The sequence below is a fragment of the Cheilinus undulatus genome, linkage group 2 (assembly GCF_018320785.1).
Source record: "Cheilinus undulatus linkage group 2, ASM1832078v1, whole genome shotgun sequence".
Taxonomy (NCBI): Eukaryota; Metazoa; Chordata; class Actinopteri; order Labriformes; family Labridae; genus Cheilinus; species Cheilinus undulatus.
The window spans coordinates 6,967,631-6,986,991 of NC_054866.1; the positions used below are offsets into that span (position 1 = coordinate 6,967,631).

Genomic DNA, 19,361 nt, shown 5'->3' on the forward strand with positions numbered 1-19,361 from the left:
GGACAAAATTGTTGGTACTCCTCTGTTAATGAAAGAAAAACCCACAGTGGTCACAGAAATAACTTGAATCTGACAAAATGGATAATAAATAAAAATTCAATGAAAATTAACCAATGAAAATCAGACATTGCTTTTGAACTGTGGTTCAACAGAATTATTTAAAAAAACAAACTCATGAAACAGGCCTGGACAAAAATGATGGTACCCCTAGAAAAGATTGAAAATAATGTGACCCTAGGGACATGTTCAACCAAGGTGTGTCCTCCAATTAGCATCACTGGTGTCTACAAACTTGTAATCAGTCAGTCATTCTATTTAGAGGGTGACAAGTAGTCACTGTGCTGTTTGGTGTGTACCACACTAAACATGGACCAGAGAAAGCGAAGGAGAGAGTTGTCTCAGGAGATTAGAAAGAAAATTATAGACAAGCATGTTAAAGGTAAAGGCTTTAAGACCATCTCCAAGCAGCTTGATGTTCCTGTGACTACAGTTGCACATATTATTCAGAAATTTAAGATCCACGGGACTGTAGCCAACCTCCCTGGACGTGGCCGCAGGAGGAAAATTGATGACAAATCGAAGAGACAGATAATACGAATGGTAACAAAAGAGCCCAGAAAGACATCCAAAGACATTAAAGGTGAACTCCAAGGTCAAGGTACATCAGTGTCAGATCGCATCATCCGTCATTGTTTGAGCCAAAGTGGACTTCACAGGAGACTACCAAGGAGGACACCACTGTTGACAACAAATCATAAAAAAGCCAGACTGGAATTTGCCAAACTGAATGTTGAAAAGCCACAAAGCTTCTGGGAGAATGTCCTATGGACAGATGAGACAAAACTGGAACTTTTTGGTAAGGCACATCAGCTCCATATTTACAGACACAAAAATGAAGCCAAGAAAAAGAACACTGTCCCTACTGTGAAACGTGGAGGAGGCTCTGTTATGTTCTGGGGCTGCTTTGCTGCATCTGGCACAGGGTGTCTTGAATCTGTGCAGGGTACAATGAAATCTCAAAACTATCAAGGTATTCTGGAGAGAAACATGCAGCCCAGTGTCAGAAAGCTCGGTCTCAATCACAGGTCATGGGTCTTGCAACAGGATAATGACCCAAAACACTCAGCTAAAAACACCCAAGAATGGCTAAGAGCAAAACATTGGACTATTCTGAAGTGGCCTTCTATGAGCCCTGATCTAAATCCTCTTGAACATCTGTGGAAGGAGCTGAAACATGCCGTCTGGAGAAGGCACCCTTCAAACCTGAGACAACTGGAGCAGTTTGCTCATGAGGAATGGGCCAAAATACCTGCTGAGAGGTGCAGAAGTCTCACTGAAAGTTACAGAAATCGTTGATTGCAGTGATTGCCTCAAAAGGTTGTGCAACAAGATATTAAGTTAAGGGTACCATCATTTTTGTCCAGGCCTGTTTCATGAGTTTGTATTTTAAAATAATTCTGTTGAATCACAATTCAAAAGCAATGTCTGATTTTCATTGGTTAATTTTCATTGAATTTTTATTTATTATCCATTTTGTCAGATTCAAGTTATTTCTGTGACCACTGTGGGTTTTTCTTTCATTAACAGAGGGGTACCAATAATTTTGTCCACGTGTGTACATGCACCTTTTGCTGTAATCATAGCACTGAGTCTGTGTGAATAGGTCTCAATCAGGCTTGGACATCTGGAGACTGATATTTTACTTCATTCTTTCATGCAAAACTGCTCAAGCTCTATCAGCTTGCACTGTGATCAGGCGTGATCAGCCTTTTTCAAGTCCATCCACAAATCCTCTTTTGGATTGAGGTCTGGGCTTTGACTCGCCCTCTCCAAGAACATTCACCTTGTTGTCTTTAAACCATTTCTGTGGATCTTTCACTCTATGCTTCAGGTCATTGTCTTACCGGAAAATAGATCTTCTTCCAAGCTGTAGTTCTCTTGTAGACAGAATAAGATTGTCCTCCAGGATTTTCCTATTTTTTGCTGCGTTCATTTTACCCTCTACCTTTACAAGCCTTTTGGAGCCAACTGCCAAGAAGCATCCCCACAGTATGATGCTGCCACCACTGTGCTCACAGTGGGGATGGTGTGTTTGTGATGATGAGTTGTTTGGTGTCCAGCAAACATAGCATCTGGTCTGATGGTCAAAATCACCATTTCGGTCTCATCAGACCAAAGAACTTTCTTCCACTTGACCATGGATTCTCCCTCATGCCTTTTGATGAACTCTAGCCCAGAATTAATCTGAGTTTTCTTCAACAGTGTCTTTCTCCTTGACACTCTCCCAAAAAGCTTTGACCGGTGAAGAACCAGCAACAGTTGTTGTATGCAGAGTCTCTCCCATCTCAGCTGCTGAAGCTTGGTACTCCTTCAGAGTAGTCATAGGTGTCTTGGCGGCCTCCCTCACTAGTCTCCTTCTTGCACAGTCACTAAGTTCGTGAGGACGGCCTGATCTAGGCAGATGTACACATATGCCATATTCCCTCCATCTCTTGATGATGGAGTTAACTGAACTCTGGGGGATGTTCAGTGCCTTGGTATTTTTTTGTTTTAATCCCCTGACTTTTACTTCTCAGAAACCTTTTCTCTGAGTAGTTTGGAGTGTTATTTTGTCTTCATCTGTTTTCACTTTGACATTAAAGAGTTTTCACAGCAAACAAAGTTCTCCCTCATCACTGTGCAACAAAAAGAGAAACCTTACAGAGAAAATGCCCTGTTCTTCTTTAATGACAGTGAGTCCGTGTCTGAGAGGTTCCCCATGAAAAAACATTAAACTGCTGCACAGTGACGCCACACCACTTACCTGATGAGTGAGTCTCTGAGTCAGCAGAGGCAGAGAGTCAGCCACGAAGTGGAACTCGTCAGGAGTGATGCTCTGGCAGCAGTTGGCTGCGATGGCCAAGGCGTTCCTCTGGGCGTTGATGCTGAAGAACTCCAGGTAGAGGAGGCAGTCGGCGAGGCCGCCCTGAGGAGGAGAAGCGGGACCATTATTGACAAGAAGGAACAAAAAGCAATGGTGATGGGCAGAGACTCAGGAGTTAAAGTTTCTGTTCACATCCTCCAACATTTCAGAAAATCCTTTTGTCAAGACTTTTAAATCCTGGAACCACATGGTAAAAAAAAAGTCTCTGCACACCTGTGACAGGTACACAGGTGATGCTTGAAAAAAGCTCCAGGACACTGTCTGAATTTTTGCTGATATAATGACTAAATAACACAATGTTTGGTCTAACCCTATGGTTCTCAACCGATGGTTCAGGAACCAAAAATGGGTCGCAAAGCCCTTTTTAGTGGGTCAAGAATGTGTGCCTGAAAAGAAAATCTGTGCCAAAGTTCAAAAACTCTTTCAAAACCTGTATGTGTTGGCTCATGTCTTTGATTTGTCACATCTGAAGTTGAAACTGTTCTGCTACATGCTAAATAAATCTGACTGGTCAAAAATGCAAGAACTAGGGTCTTTATTTTTCACTAAGGAGATGGTGGTGGGTCTTAAATGCAGATTCAAATGTTTTACAGCAAACAGGATCACAAAGCACTCTGCATGGAAATACTCAAACGGACACTTATCCCAGACGGACACATTGAACATTCTGATGTATGGAGACCACTTTGTGATATTCATGATGCTGATAGTAAACATTAGATAATATCCAAAACAACTGTGGGTGTATTTTCTTTTAATTTTATGCTGTGTGTAAAGCACTATGTGCTATATACTGCATTGTATAAAAAGTGCTATATAAATGAAGATTGAATGATTGACTGATTGATTGATAACAACAACACAGGATCAGGCCATGGTCATACCTCTCTCTTCAGCTGCTTCAGGACAGTTTTCTTCTTCAGTTGCTCAGATAAATGCTGAAAAGTGCTCCAAAACTTTGAGCAAGTCCTGTTTGTTAACAATATTACTCCAGTGTAGAAATCCGTGGTGGAATTGACAAAATTGGGGTTAATTAACGAACTTTACCAGCTGAAGACGGAAAATACGATGCACTGAGGTAACCTCAGTAAATTAGACGACTGCATTCTATTTGTTATGATGCGTTCAAATGTTACATAAAAATGGGAAAATTTAATTTTTGATGACAAACTTCAATAAATACAGTGTGAATATGTGTTTCTATTTGTAGGACATACAATAGATGTGACAGACTGAATCATAGCTTTTTAACTCCAGCACTACTCAGCTAAGACCACTTGTAGTTTAAATACTTGCCCTTATTTTGTCTTTCCAATAAACTTTTGAAAGTATCGATAATGGTATCGATAAGGACCTGGATCAGCACTTGCAATGTGCTGTACACAGAATTAAAAGAATAAAAGTAAACACTTGACAGTAACCTTTAAAAATATAAAAACATACTTAAACTTAAAAAAAAAAAAATGCTGTGATTCATCATGATTAATCACAGCATAGTGATGTGATTAATTTGATTAATTTTTTTTAAACTTATTAACAGCACTACTAAAACCAAATCCCCATGGAGAAAATTAATTTTTACTACAGGAACTACACTGTTGATCTCTGTAATAATACAAGGAGACGGGTCTATAAAAGGGTTTGACACAGGCAGACTGACTGATTGATTAGTTAATTTACTGACACTGAGAAGACTTACTGCCTGCAGAATGGCTTTGCTGTGTCTCCTTGATAACATCTCCAGGGCAGTCAGGGCCTGCTCTGCTACGTCAATGAACTGGATCACCTGAAGCTGCAGACAGAGTTCAAACATGGCGTTAGCACATCAACAAGCCGCTGTGGTTTATAAACAAGTGATTAAGGTCACAGGTCTTACCTTTTCCAGGAAGACAGGAATAGCATCGACCACCACAGCAGAGGATCGAGGAAGGGCCTCCATCATGTAGGTAAGGGCCCGAGAGGCATGATTCATCTGTGTGCAAAGATTCAGGGGTTAGAAAACAACCAATCATGATGCAGAGCAGCACATAAGAGCAGGAGAAGTTCATCGTACTCACTATATCAAAGTTATGCTCCATCTGTAACAGAGTGATCTGTAGAGGAAGAATCAAAGTGTTAATATTGATTAATACCATTATTAAAACATGTATTAAAGTTAGTAATGATGGTTTAACGCTTCTGAACCAACAGGATGAGACTGACCAGAGCAGGAACCACACTCTTCACAGGGAACCCCCCCAGGGTTTCCTCATTGCCCATCACAAGCAGCTGGCACATCTCGATAGCAGCCTGGAGCTGCTGAGATTCGTCACCTGTGGCCTGCAGACCCTGGAGCAGCTGCTGAGCCTTAGAGCCTGGCGAGAGAAGAGGACCAGAGTGATTTTATCAGCTGATTACAGTAATGTCAATACACAGAGGAAACCCGAGACAAATAAAATTTTAATTTCAATCTAAATAATTGAATACAGGGGTGTCCAAACTTTTTCTTCATTCAGAGAAATACAACGCCGACTCAGCCACTTTGATATAGTGCACTGTTTAAGGTAGGTAGGTGGGTTTAAGTTAGTAGAACCAATCCGATGTGCTTAGTAGTTGCATGAGCCTGAACATAAATAACAGCCACATTAATGGTTGACAAAATTAACAGCCAATAATTGTCAACGATTTGTGCAGGAAACTAGAGGAAGCCGCCAAAATTCATAGAAGTGTTTGAGATGAAGATGATTAATGCGATACCATTTCTAAATAAGAGTGCTGCTGTTGGCTGCTGTACTCATTCATTCATTAATATAATTACCATTCACCCTGTTGTCTCAATCATCATGAAATAAACGATGTCACAAAATTCTGCTTGTAAAAATGGTGCTTTACAGAGTTAACACGACAACACCTAGTCTTGAAGCTCAAAGACATGATTTGTAAGGGCACAATGCAGGATGTCTTTGATCTTTTTAGAATTTGCTACTGGCAAACAAAAAATTTATCAAGTTTAGGCCCTCAGCCATTGCTTGGAAACCTCTGAGTTAACTAAATGAAATGTACTGGCTTTAGCAAGAAAAGTCTAAACAGTTACCATGATCTAAAGCCTTCACTGATAACCATGCTGCAGATCTGGTGTTATGGCTTCACTAGTGACTATGTTAACTGGTGACACCCCTGCAGAAGAGCAGGTGTTATGGTTTAACTAGTTAGCATGCCAAGTGGTGACCATGCTGAAGGAGAGCAGGTGTTATGACCTAACCAGTGACAAAGTTAAGTAGTGAAGATTTTGCAAAAGAGCAGGTGGTATGGTTTAAAAAAGGCCATGTTAACTGGTGACCATGCTGCAGGAGAGCAGGTGTTACATTTTAACTAACGATTATGTTAACTGTTCATGATGCTGCAAAAGAGCAGGCATTATAGTTTAACAGGTGACCATGTTAACTGGTGACCATGCTGCAGGAGAGCAGGTGTTACGGTCTAACCAGTGGCTGTGTTAACTGGTGACCATGCTGCAGGAGAGCAGGTGTTATGACCTAACCAGTGGATGTGTTAACTGGTGACCATGCTGCAGGAGAGCAGGTGTTATGACCTAATCAGTGGCTGTGTTAACTGATGACCATGCTGCAGGAGAGCAGGTGTTACGGTCTGACCAGTGGCTGTGTTAACTGGTGACCATGCTGCAGGAGAGCAGGTGTTATGACCTAACAAGTGGCTGTGTTAACTGGTGACCATGCTGCAGGAGAGCAGGTGTTATGACCTAACCAGTGGCTGTGTTAACTGGTGACCATGCTGCAGGAGAGCAGGTGTTATGACCTAACAAGTGGCTGTGTTAACTGGTGACCATGCTGCAGGAGAGCAGGTGTTACGGTCTAACCAGTGGCTGTGTTAACTGGTGACCATGCTGCAGGAGAGCAGGTGTTATGACCTAACCAGTGGATGTGTTAACTGGTGACCATGCTGCAGGAGAGCAGGTGTTATGACCTAATCAGTGGCTGTGTTAACTGATGACCATGCTGCAGGAGAGCAGGTGTTACGGTCTGACCAGTGGCTGTGTTAACTGGTGACCATGCTGCAGGAGAGCAGGTGTTATGACCTAACAAGTGGCTGTGTTAACTGGTGACCATGCTGCAGGAGAGCAGGTGTTATGACCTAACCAGTGGCTGTGTTAACTGGTGACCATGCTGCAGGAGAGCAGGTGTTACAGTCTAACCTGTGGCTGTGTTAACTAGTGACCACGCTGCAGGAGAGCAGGTGTTACGGTCTAACCAGTGGCAGTGTTAACTGGTGACCTTGCTGCAGGAAAGCAGGTATTACAGTTTAACTAGCGATTATGTTAACTGTTCATGATGCTGCAAAAGAGCAGGTGTTGTAGTTTAACAGGTGACCATGTTAACTGGTGACCATGCTGCAGGAGGGCAGGTGTTATGACCTAACCAGTGGCTGTGTTAACTGGTGACCATGCTGCAGTAGAGCAGGTGTTATGACCTAACCAGTGACCGTGTTCACTGGTGACAACGCTGCAGGAGAGCAGGTGTAATGGCTTAACCTTTTATGGTTTAAGTAGTGACATTAGGCTGAATGTTTCAGTGGTTGTTGTAGTTACAAAACTGTAAAAACACTTAACACTTTCTGTCATGTCCAAAAACTTCTGATATGAATTAAATGAAAAACAAAATCAAGGGGCTCAAAGTTTTCTACTTCAGTTTTTATGACAACCACAGACACATTCAATGTAAAGTCACAAGATAGACTCATCTCTGACATGAAACAGACGAAAGATCCTGTTATTTTTAATGTTAGTGTTTCTATTCACTGTGAAAATCTGTGGGTTGTGCCAAACTTATTCGCAGTGTCTACGGTAAGGTTTCAGTGTGATTTAGAGAGAGAGGAGGGAGCAGCACAAGCTGTTCTGAATCATCAATCCCCCATTTAAATTACTGACTGATGCGACATCAAACCTATTCCGAGAAGAATAATGATAGACGAAAGTTTCAGCGTCAATGTGCAAATATAAGATTGATTGGAAAAATGTGAGATTTTTTTTCTTTATTGATCTGCAAATACCTGAAAAGTGATACAGCCATGTAAACATTACTGACACTGATATCTAGTGCTGCTAATGCTTACAAAACAGCTAACAAGCGACAACTCCTCCTGCATCAGTGAAGGTAGAGAGAGCACAATGGAGAATAGCAGCAGTCGGTCTGCTGGACTCAGACCGTCTGCCATTCAAAATGCACTCAGGATGTAATAAAGAAAAATTAAAAATATGGCTTTGTGGACATTTTGAATCAATTCAGAATTACAGAAACTAATATTTATGATTATGATGTGAATGGATGTTTTTCAAGACTGGAGTTAGCAGAACTCTACTGGATCTGAGTGTCAGATTGCTGCACTTACTGGCTCCACTGCCAATGGTCCTGTGGAACAGCTGTGACATGCGGGGTCCCAGGGGCCCGAAAAGATGTGGGGGGAGACCCCTGGCCTCCAGTAGGGCTAAGAGGACAAAAAATACCCTTGGTTTAGAGGAGAAGCATTTATCCATTCATGTACCAAACAGATAGATCAGTCCGAATCGCAGTGATGTGAACAATTCAGTTCAGTAAGCCTTATCGCCATGGAAAACAGGTTAGCACTACCAAAGCAGTGCACAAATAAATGTATAAACGGTTCATATAACAACGGACAAAAGGTTGCAGTATTACAACTGGTGTGTATATTTCAAATCTAGGTTTAATTTTAAATTTACAGATTGAAATTTAAAGTTTTTCATTAAAAGTGAATAATTAATGAATGAATGTGTACTGTATCTAACACATACTAAAGATGGTATACCAGATAAATCAGTAAGATAAGGAAGTGTTTATGGCATATAAAAAGTGAGTTACCTTGAAGCCGTCCCATTTCAGAGTCATCAGACTCGCTCTCTCCAGACGTGGTCATGCCTACAGCTCCAGCAACTGAGCTTGAAGCTAAGGGGAGAAAGAGAAACAGAGCAGGTTAAAACTGAAAGTGAAAGTTAAAGGCTGAAGGAGGAAGTGATGTGGGAAACTCCAGCTGACTGAAGTTGAAGTCAAGTCATGACAGAAACACAGGACAGTTCATGACCATAAACAAGTCTGGCTATGTCTGTCAGCTGACTTCTCCTTTAGGGACTTTATCAGCCAGTCACAGTTAGACTGATGTTCCAGTACGGACTCTTACTGGCTGCTTCAATCAGATATTAACACATAAAATGCACTGAAATAGTTGTATCTGATTGGATGAGCAGAGGAGAGCAGGATGCAGACTAACTAGTGTGACAGGTATGGAATATCTGGACTGGTGATGCTAGTGATGACCATAGCTGACCCAATGACCCACTTAGGCAGACTACATACTCATGATTTTAAACCTAATTTTGGGCCTTATCTGGAGCTGGATTTAAGCTTTGTTTCAGCTGATTATTAGTCCAAACAATCCTTAGGTGTGAGATGTTAGTGTGATTATTTTCCTGCTCAAATTGTTGCCTCCCTGATCTGGAATCATCAACATATGCCATCAGCCAAACAACTTAAGATCCACAACATCACCAGCATGGTATCATATCAGCACATATTTGCTTGAAAAATAGGTGCTACTGAAAGATACAACAATTTCTGCCAATACTTAACACTGATATTTTGGCTATAAAAATCTACCTTTATCAGCTGTAAATACTGGCCATACAAATAAACAAGTAAGTGGAGTTTTAGGCTGGACCAACAATTCTATATCAGCTGAAGTCTGTTTGATTATTCATCATAATTCCTTCAACTTTAAAGTCTGATGAAGGACTGAAGTTTTGGGTCTGAACAACATTTAAATATCCTATCAGCTAAGATCAACTTGTTAATATCGTCCTGATGATCCTGCTTCTTATAGAGGGTATGCAGCAGTGTTACTTTCAGTGGGACACGACTGCTCATACAGGCTGAGTGGCCAAACATTCTGAAACACGTCTGTCTGCTCAATGAGCAATGAGTCTTAATTTTCCTTTAAGGAAAGAGGAAGGAAAATTGAGTGGAGTTTAGATTATATTCATCACTAACTGAATGTTTGTGAACAGCCCAGCTTCATCTTGTGTCTTTATTTCTATAAGCATATTCTATCAGCATAGGATCTGTACTGACCGTGGTGGACATCAAGAGGCAGTTATTAAAAAGATGACACTTTTCAGCTGACATAACGCTGTTTACCGCTTACTCCCTACTGATTTCTGTCACCAGTCTGAACTTTCTGCTGCTCAGCGGCTGGAACAAAAGAAAGTCACACTGACTGTGACGTCACATGACCACCCTCTTTTGAGCGTTTCTCAATGTTGCTCATGTCCTCCTATCCATCAACAGTCTAAAAAGTGGGAAGACTGGTACCTGAAGCACCTTGTGATGCCTCATCAGTGCGAGCGGCTGATGAGTTGGCCCCATCCTGGTTGTTGTCAGAGTCAGCCATTTTCTCCTGTCGGCGAGCGTCGGCTGCCCCGCGCTTGCCCAGGCCTGAGCCCCGCCGACTGTGACACAGGGAAAAGATTAATGGTGTGAGAGTCATCGTGAAGGACTGTTCAGTCTGGTTTATTCTTGAAAAATATCCTCAGCTACTCCAATATCAAAGAGAAATTAGACCTTCTTGGTCAGTGTATTTTAAAGCAAACAGATTTTTAACTTGAAATGAGAAATCCCAAACCAAGAAACAAGCTGTTTGGGCAGGTTAACTAGCTCATACATGGCAACTGTTAACCTACACAGGGGAAAAATCAGGCTTTGACATTAACATAATGTGTGAACTTTGGCCTTCTTTTCAGTATTTCAGAGAACACCAACCAAGACAAAGGAAAAACACAGCAAGGGTTCATTTCACTGTCTGAATCAGAACTAAACCAACAAGCTGTAGGAGTAAAACCAGCCTTTAGTCATCATGTGATCAGTACCTGGTGCTGGCACAGGAGCCCGTGGTCTTCTGACGTGTGCTCCGCCGAAAGCTGGGGAGCTCTGCTGGAGGAGACTCGCTGCGCTTCTTAGTGGATTTCCTCAAATCTGATGTGAAAAAGACAGAAAAAACAGGTGAGGACTATTCACTGTCACTGGATAACAATTCTGTGATGTCTGATGTGATCATGTCTTCCCCTAACCATACTTACTATCACAGCCACTTTCAGAGCTGGATTAGTCTCTTAACAACTATCTTCTGGGCTACTTCCTGTCAGACAAACTTCCAACCAGGCCAAGTGTTTTTAGGAATTGCAACCTTACTTTGGTTCATTCAACATGGTTAAAAGGCAAAATTCCAGATATCCACATCATGATCCAGGAATGTTTTAATCCCATTTCTTAACCTTAGTGTTAACTATGAAAAATGCCTTTTTTGTTTATGACTTTGTGGATGACGACACTGGAAATTCAACCCATCAACTACCGCAGAATATTGGCATATGCTGGAAGGGAAGAGAAAAACATTTGATACCGATGATATGTAAAGTAGTACCATCAGCTTTACATTATGTTGACATTGTTCTTTAATATTAGTCAACCAGCATTAGCATCAGCTTAATGCTGGTCATGAAGTTGTTATAGCTGCAGAACCCAAAGAGCACATTTTATCATTTTGTGATCATGACTCATTAGGGGTGGGAATCACTAGTGGCCCCACAATACGATATTATCACGATACTTGGGTCATGATTCGATATTATTGCAATTTAAACATTTATAGTGAGTACTGCGATACCATATATTAAGGCATATTGTGATTTATACCATTTTTTCAACTGTTTAGCTGATTTAGCATTAGCCTTGCCATCATGTTTGTCGTATTTCCGCGGTATTTTATCTTATTGCAAACCTTGTGTCATGTCCATCTCATTCGTGCCCTGCTTGTATTCCTAACGCCCTTCTTCTGGTGCTGCCATGGTTTCTGTACACCGTTTCTCCTGCTCTGTGACCGTCACCTCTGCCGACCTCACTGGACAAACAATTGTCCAAACATTGATTTTATTTTTCCATTATCAAATATTTCAGTTCATATTAGCAATTGATTTGAAAAAAATCAATACTTGGTGGACGTAACGATACGAAATATCACCAGACAAAACATTGCGATATTATGACTTGAGTTGAGACTCCAATTTTCCTCAAACGTTCAATTCAAACCTGCCTTTGTGCTCTGATGTGCCTCCTTGTGCTTAGATTTTCTCAGTTTAATTTAAGACACTGTCTAACAGTTTACAAATGAAGTTTATTCTGCTCGCATTTCTGATCTAACTGTGAAGTGTCTGGAGTTGTACAACCAAAATATCAAACATGCCAAAAATCCATCCGACCAGTCAGGAGCAGCCTGTGGGGTTGCAGTCAGGCTGTGTTTGGCCATTGTATGCCCCTGTACACAGCACGACAAACAACGCCTGATCCAAATTAAAGTCGGCCCGACTTCAAAGTGAGTCATACTCAAAATTTGTGGCTGAATCGGACAAAAACTGCACAGTGAATACCTGGTTTTAAGGACACTGCTCTTTTCCCAACACCACCAGCCACAGCTGGGGGAGTGTTTCCCTGAGAGAGCAGCTTTTTTGTCCTTCTCAGCTGCCATATTGGCAGCTCTGTTTGAGAGAACAGCAAAAGAAATTTTGTGCCATCTTTTGTTCTAGGTGTAAAATAAACAGGAGGCTTCAGCTGCTGGTGAAATACCACTGCTCCTTTTGTTTTTTCACCTACAAGTGAGGAGATCCCAGAGCGGGCTTTCGGCTCAGGTATCAAGCACCTGGCCACGTAGTGGCTGGCGGGGAGTTTGACTGGTGACGCGCTGCTATCGTTGTGTGTTAGGGAAGGCAACTGAGGGGAGTCAAGTGACTCAATGCACCGGTCTGGCACTGGTGTGTTTTGGGCTTGAGAGCCAAGAATCATCATGAAACTTTAACAGTAATTATTTAAAACCTGTAAAAGATAGCAAAAAAGTGAATCCATCCTAATTAGATGAATGATTTGTCTACTTTTAAAAGCAACAAGGAGTCTGTAGGAGGATCTGAGTAGTAGTAGTGATTCTGGCTGAGATCATGAATAAAGTTTTTTCTTAAAACCAGGTTGATATCTTATGAACTTTTGTTTTCTACAGGTTACAATGCATGAAAAAAGCTATCTTGCTACCTGATACTTATGACTATGAAACATGATTGGACACAAAAATGTTTTTCAAAATAGGGTAAAGGGAAAAGGTACAAGACTGCGAGCATCTTTCTTTCGAAGGAGGAAGGAGGAACATATCCCACAATCCATTGTGATTCATTTTCTTTATTGTTAATGGTAGCTTTTCAAGCTTTAAACTGTAAATGTACTTAATGTGGAGGCACGTATTGTTGTCATCAACAGTCGACAGCCTTTGTTTGCAGGCTCTGTAGACATTAACATGGTTACTGGAGACCCCACCAATCAGAGATGTCTCTGTGACACTTGGGGATTGTGGGTACTGTAGTATTTTTTGGCTGAGATTGTGAACGAACATGTTTTACTTAAAACAATGTTGCTCTACCATTGTTTCACTCTCAGATAAGTCTAGCTTGGATACCTTAGGTAACATCGCTAATTTTCAAATCTGCTGAGGAGAAAATGAACAGGATTTTTGCTTCTGGAAACAAAACTGTTGAGCCTTATTGGTTGGTTCATCAAAAAAATCCAAGAACAGAAGTATGTTTAAAGAAAGCAAAAAAAATTTTGGTACACTCAGAGAGAAATCAGAGTCAGTTTCACAAAAGCACAAGCGCAGGAAGTTGAGCAAGCAACTACGTTAGCCCACATCATTATCATAAGACATCAGTGAAATTTCCAACCATTTTAACTTGTGACTTTAATTGTAAGTTTTTATAGATTTGTAGCTAGCATCATACACCTTCCTGTATCTTGTCTTAATTATTTCAACAAGGACAAGTTCATCAAATAATCAGACCAATTTAAGGCCATTAAAATTAGTCAAACTGAGGGCTAATTTCTATTGTTTCAAGTAGGAAAGAGCCTGTTGACAAACCTTGATCAAATCCTTAAAATCCAGGATTGAAGTCGCCTTTTGCATAATCTACAGCCACCTCTGCAGACGTGTGGGTCAAACACTGAATTTTACGGTAGGTTTAGTCTAACCCAGTAAAAGTAACAGAGGAGACGGGAGCTTGACTAAGGGTTAATTTGGGCTTGATATTAGATATAAGAACATACTACTGACTATCTTTTCAGCTGTGGTTCCAGTCATTCATAAGATACTCTGAGATCCTTAATGTCTGACTTACTGAGGTCTGTTTGGATGTTGGAGCATTAATCCCATTCCAGTCCAGTGTTACCTTGTGTTATATTTCAGTATAGTAAAGGCCCTAGTGCTGGCTGTTCCACTGACTGGATGGGTATTAATAGTAACCACAGCATGGCCCTATGACAGAACAACCTTCATGTTAGAGCTCTGACTCAGACCTTAGCAGCACAGAAATAAAGATTTTAAAGTTAAAACGACTGTTGTTGTTGTTTAAAGATATAAATGCATCATTTCCTTTCTGCTGTTGTAAATGTCTGCTATAGTTATGGCGGTGACATTATCATTTCAACACTGTTAACCTCAAAGCCAGCAGAATGACTGAAAAACAAACCGTTCTGTCTGTTCCTACTTACCATCGCCTCAGCAGCCTCAGCTATGGTACGTTTTACTTATAGAGTTCAACAGAAGTAAAGAAAGGGAAAGGCGAGGGTCTTCTTTGACAGCCTATGAGTCCTTCCCTGCCCTCAAACAGCCGCAGTCAGCTGGTGAAACTACCAGCAACGCCAACTTAGGAGGGGTCTCTCCATTTAGGCCTGGGACCCATGGCAGAGAGCCCAACTTAGTCTACCCCCCTCCAAGAGCTCACTGACCCCTCCATGACCCAGAGAGCTCACGTTCACTCCAGCGTGCACTCCAGACCTCTGCTGGATCACCAGTGTAGAGCTGATCTGGGACTGTCGAGTCTGGATACTACACTTTAAAATCTCTCCCTGACTGTAGGCTATGTATTCGTCTTCTTGGCAGCTGTTTTTTTTTTTTTTTTTTTAGGTATTTCTTCAAATCATTTACAATACCGACACTGTTTTTATCCACACCATGACTTTTAACAATTATTTTCACTTAAAAGTATCGACTCAAGCACTGTTTAGGCCCCTGCAGTATCTAAAAAGTATTAATTTAGCATCGGTTAACAATAGGTTATTTGATATTACATAATCCTGAATATCCGTTAGGGGACAGGAAGTGGGGGGACAGCAGGTAGGACTGAATGGGAACGTAGGAAAGTTAGTACTTTACAGCCCTAAATGGACCTCTACACAGCAATTATCCTCTGAAATTAAGACATAGTACTGAATGTTGATTATAAACACCCAGTAAGATCTCTAGACCTACCAAAAAAATATTTTTTTTGAGTTAAACCCATTTACCAGGCATGGAGGGGATCAAAATTAATCAATCCTGTTAACCCCCTAGCATCTAGCATCGTCTAGCCCAGAGCCAAGAGGCTAGCTGTACCCTTTAACATATAAAAAATCATAATTTTGTCACAAACAAAATTAAATGGTGACATACTATCAACCGAATAAACCATGAGGGATAAATGACTGAGAAATGATAAGCCATCCATAATGAGCCTGTTCAATGAAACAGCTCTTTTTGTTAGCCATTGTAGCTAGCTCCCGTTTGAGTGCCAGTTCCCTTTCCTCCATCCTTTGTCATTAGTTAATCCATATTTGAAAAGCCAAACTGGTACCAAATGAAGAGCTTTTTGGGAGCAAAACATTTAACTCAACTAAGCTAAGCCAAATGATCTGGACCTTTTAAAAAAGCAGAATTTCCCATCATGAGCCAGGCTGGACTGCTATCAGCTATCAGCTGAGGAAATACGGGTAAGATTAACATCGAGCTAAACCGTGGGAAAACTGTACTGAACCAAACTGGACCGCTTTGCAAAGACAGCTCATACATGAGCGTTGATTTTTTGTTACCCTGACTCACAGGACCCTCAGCCACTGAGTCTGTTCTTGAAGCAGGAGAGCACAGCAGAGCAGCTGGATCCCCAGATCACTGGGCATTAAACAGAGAATCACACTAGCAGCTTGTTACTTTTCCTGTCTGGTGACGATTTATTGTCCATTTACTTCCTGTTTTGATAGGATGTTGATTAAGTGATGGGATAAATGATCAGTCTGCTATGTGTTTCCCTGTTTGACTTGATCTGCTCGACGTGGCTCTGCTGATCAAAAGACTTGGCCTGTGTCTCCAGGGAAGAAGAGCGGCATTTCTGGAATGACCAGAGACCGGCCAGCATGTGCTGTGGAATGACAAAGACTGACCAAAAAGAGAGCGACTGTCTCCTAAGTGCATGACACAAATGAATGCTGTGGACACAGAATCTATGGGATTTGGGTCCAAATCTAGACATTTCAGTGTCACTGGCTGATGTGGAAGAAGGTGACGCATGTGGTTGCAGCTTTATCCCTTAGGTAGCTCGTGGTTAGTCTTACTTGGATGGTTATGACATTATTGTGACAGTACAGAGAGTGAGCGGCCCTGTCCATGATGGTGTAAAGACAATTTTTCTTCAACACCAGGGTAGATGCTCCTCAGTATCTCAGGTTCTAGTTACACTTTAACTGCTGAATATTGGTGGGTATGTATCCAGTGACTCAATGAAAGTTTGCTTCACCATAAACAACCTATTTTTAAAGGATTATTTTCCATTTTGACAGAAGTTTTAGTATGCTATCTTTACTTCTTTAGTTAATTTTGCCCCACTGTTAACTGAGATAGCAGCAGTGTTCATGTGCCGAGCTATTCTCCAGTTTCAGTTGACGAAATCTGAGCCGCTTCACCAGCTCAGTGACAGCCACACTCGCCATGAGAACAGATCCACTCTGGACATAGTCTCTTTGTTGTACGCAGTGTCTCTATCTGTATTTATACCAAACAGATGAACACCATAGGTAGAGGTCTGGATAAACCTCTACTGATTTATCTCAATGCTCTGTTTTTATTTCCTCCTCATTCATTTGGTAATAATGTACAATTGAAATTATATTGGACGAAACTGTAATTGGGATTCCCATATAATCCATATTGGTATCCTGAGTTTACTTGCTTGACTACTGAAGAAAATGTAGATAGTAATAATAGTAGAAGCAGAAGTGTTTTCTTAACTCAAAACACAAAAATGTTAAGCAGCATAAAAAAAATAAGTTTTTACAGCACTGCTTTCAGAATAATCAAAATAAAAAAAAATAAAAGGTTATCTTGGTGTGAAAATTAAAATACTTCTATACAACTCAATTGTAGCACTACTGTCAACTTAAAGGACTTTCTGCCAGCAATTTTGTTAACCTTTCAAGTCCTACTGAAAACTACAGTAAGACTGAATCAAAGAGGATGTCAGTATTTTATTTGGTTGGAATATTTTGCTTCATTTAATAGCCTTTTATCTGAATACCACTATAATATATGATATAGCTTACCAATTATTGCTCTTTTAAATAAAGGTACCAGTATAAAAACATAAGTTCCTAGTAGATTTTTGAATTTAGGTGGGTAGACAGCTCTGATATAAACTATGTGTTTATGTAAAATATCCTCAGTGAAGCCAACACTCGGTACAACAGCAGATCCTCTGGGGCTATCCATTAGAAAAGCTTACATTTCCAGGACAGTTCAGGGACGGTGGCAGAAAAAGTTAGTCTGGGGCCCTGGTAATCAAATTTGACCACTGGGGCCATCCCAGAGATATCTTACAGGATAGAAAAACCACTGAAATATCTAAAGCTTGTGTTTATCACCAACCTTATTTCAGGCTTTAACATAAAACTTGTTGAAATAACCCACAGACTTTGTGACAAAAGAACAGAAGTGCTATAATGCCAATTCATTTTCAATGTTTTGAACCTGACCTTCTGCATCATTGAATCAGAGTCATTTAACCCACATGTAAAACAAAAACAAATGTTTGCCTACAAAGTACTGAAACGTTGTCTAATAGGTGGAAACAGACGGTTTACAAAGTCAGAGAATGTAAAAGGGTTATTAAGGGAGGGTTTGGGTGAAGTCATGGTTAGAACACTCAGGGAACTCACTTGCTAGTTTAGCTTGTAGTCCTGCTGGCCCAGGGTTAGTGTAGGTTAGGGTTAGAGTTATGGTAGGTTACGGTCGGGGTCAGAACACTTAAACTACATTTCCATCGGGTGGTCCGGTTTGATCGAGTACTGTTTGGTACACTAAACCTCTAAAGAGTTTACGTCTCTACAGACACCCATACCCTTACTTTGCGGGTAGGCTGCTGAGGCTAGGTGTGTGACGTCACAGACAGCAAGTCTGCCGTTCCAGTAGCTGGGTTGCAGAAGGAATGAGTGATGGAAATCAAAAGAGAATAAGCAGTAAACTACTTTATTTCAGCTGATAAGTGCTGTTTTTTTAAACAACATCTTAATTATGTTAACCGCAGTCAGTACAGATCCTCAGCTGAGAGCATACATGTACAAAAATGTTTTAAGTCATCGGGTTCATTAAAATGACACAAGATGAAGCTGGACTGCTACAGTAGAAAAGCATCTAGTTGGTGATAAATATAAACTCTATTCTTGTTCCTTTTACCTTGAAGGAAAATTGAAACCTTAAATTTCAGCAAATCAGCCATACAGTTAAATAATACCTAATGTGACAAGGCATCTAATGACAACGGATTATGTTTGATCACTGTATAAATATTGCCACAGTGTCTTATTAACATGGCTGGTTTTATACGAGAAAGAAAAAAACTGTCAAGTCCACCGATATTTATCACAGATTAAATAATGTAGGTTAAATCCTGAAGTATTTACATGAACGCTTCATGAAGTGAACATATCCAGCACTTTAACAGTTTATAAAACATAATATCTAATGTGAGAGCTGTACTGTGAGAATTTGTTCTCGGTATGTTGATCTCATTTTAAATAAGCTGCAGCCCAAAGTTTTGCAAGTAGATCTAACCACAGAGCGATCTTTACACAGACTGCCTTAAGTTAGAAGTAGATGAATAACTAGCTACAATACAGAGAATCAATTAATCTAATTATCAATCTACTACTCGCTCACTTGTTCATTGATTCACTTTCACATCCATGAACTGAGCTAAGTGTGCCTTCAGGCTCTGCTTTGTGTACCTGAAACCAGGTCCAAATAAATGTCAGGAATCCCAATATATGACCACAAATCAATGTCTGGGTCCAGCATGGATCTCTGTCAAGTCCAAATAACCCTAATTTAAGCAGATATTTGTCTTTTTTGAGTCTCGCTACACTCTCTGTGTAGCGAGAGGGTTAGAACACTTAAGGAACTCCCTTGCTAGTTTAGCTTGAAGTCCTGATGGCCCAGGGTTAAGTTTAGGGTAGGTCAGGGTAAGGTTAGGGTAAGGTGAGGG

At 40.7% G+C, this 19,361-nt stretch overlaps 1 protein-coding gene across 7 annotated transcripts in view; it reads right to left on the reverse strand.

Annotated features, from left to right (window-relative positions):
- trip12 (thyroid hormone receptor interactor 12) overlaps positions 1-19,361 on the reverse strand; it is a 51,495-nt gene that overhangs the window by 20,114 nt on the left and 12,020 nt on the right. For all 7 annotated transcript variants that reach the window (XM_041800125.1, XM_041800151.1, XM_041800143.1 and 4 more), the window contains 9 exons: positions 10,854-10,959; positions 10,300-10,436; positions 8,797-8,880; positions 8,309-8,404; positions 5,126-5,277; positions 4,981-5,016; positions 4,800-4,895; positions 4,623-4,715; positions 2,804-2,965 (listed from right to left, as the gene is read on the reverse strand). In XM_041800125.1, coding sequence (XP_041656059.1) covers positions 2,804-2,965; positions 4,623-4,715; positions 4,800-4,895; positions 4,981-5,016; positions 5,126-5,277; positions 8,309-8,404; positions 8,797-8,880; positions 10,300-10,436; positions 10,854-10,959 — 962 coding nt within the window. The remainder of the gene's footprint in view (positions 1-2,803; positions 2,966-4,622; positions 4,716-4,799; positions 4,896-4,980; positions 5,017-5,125; positions 5,278-8,308; positions 8,405-8,796; positions 8,881-10,299; positions 10,437-10,853; positions 10,960-19,361) is intronic.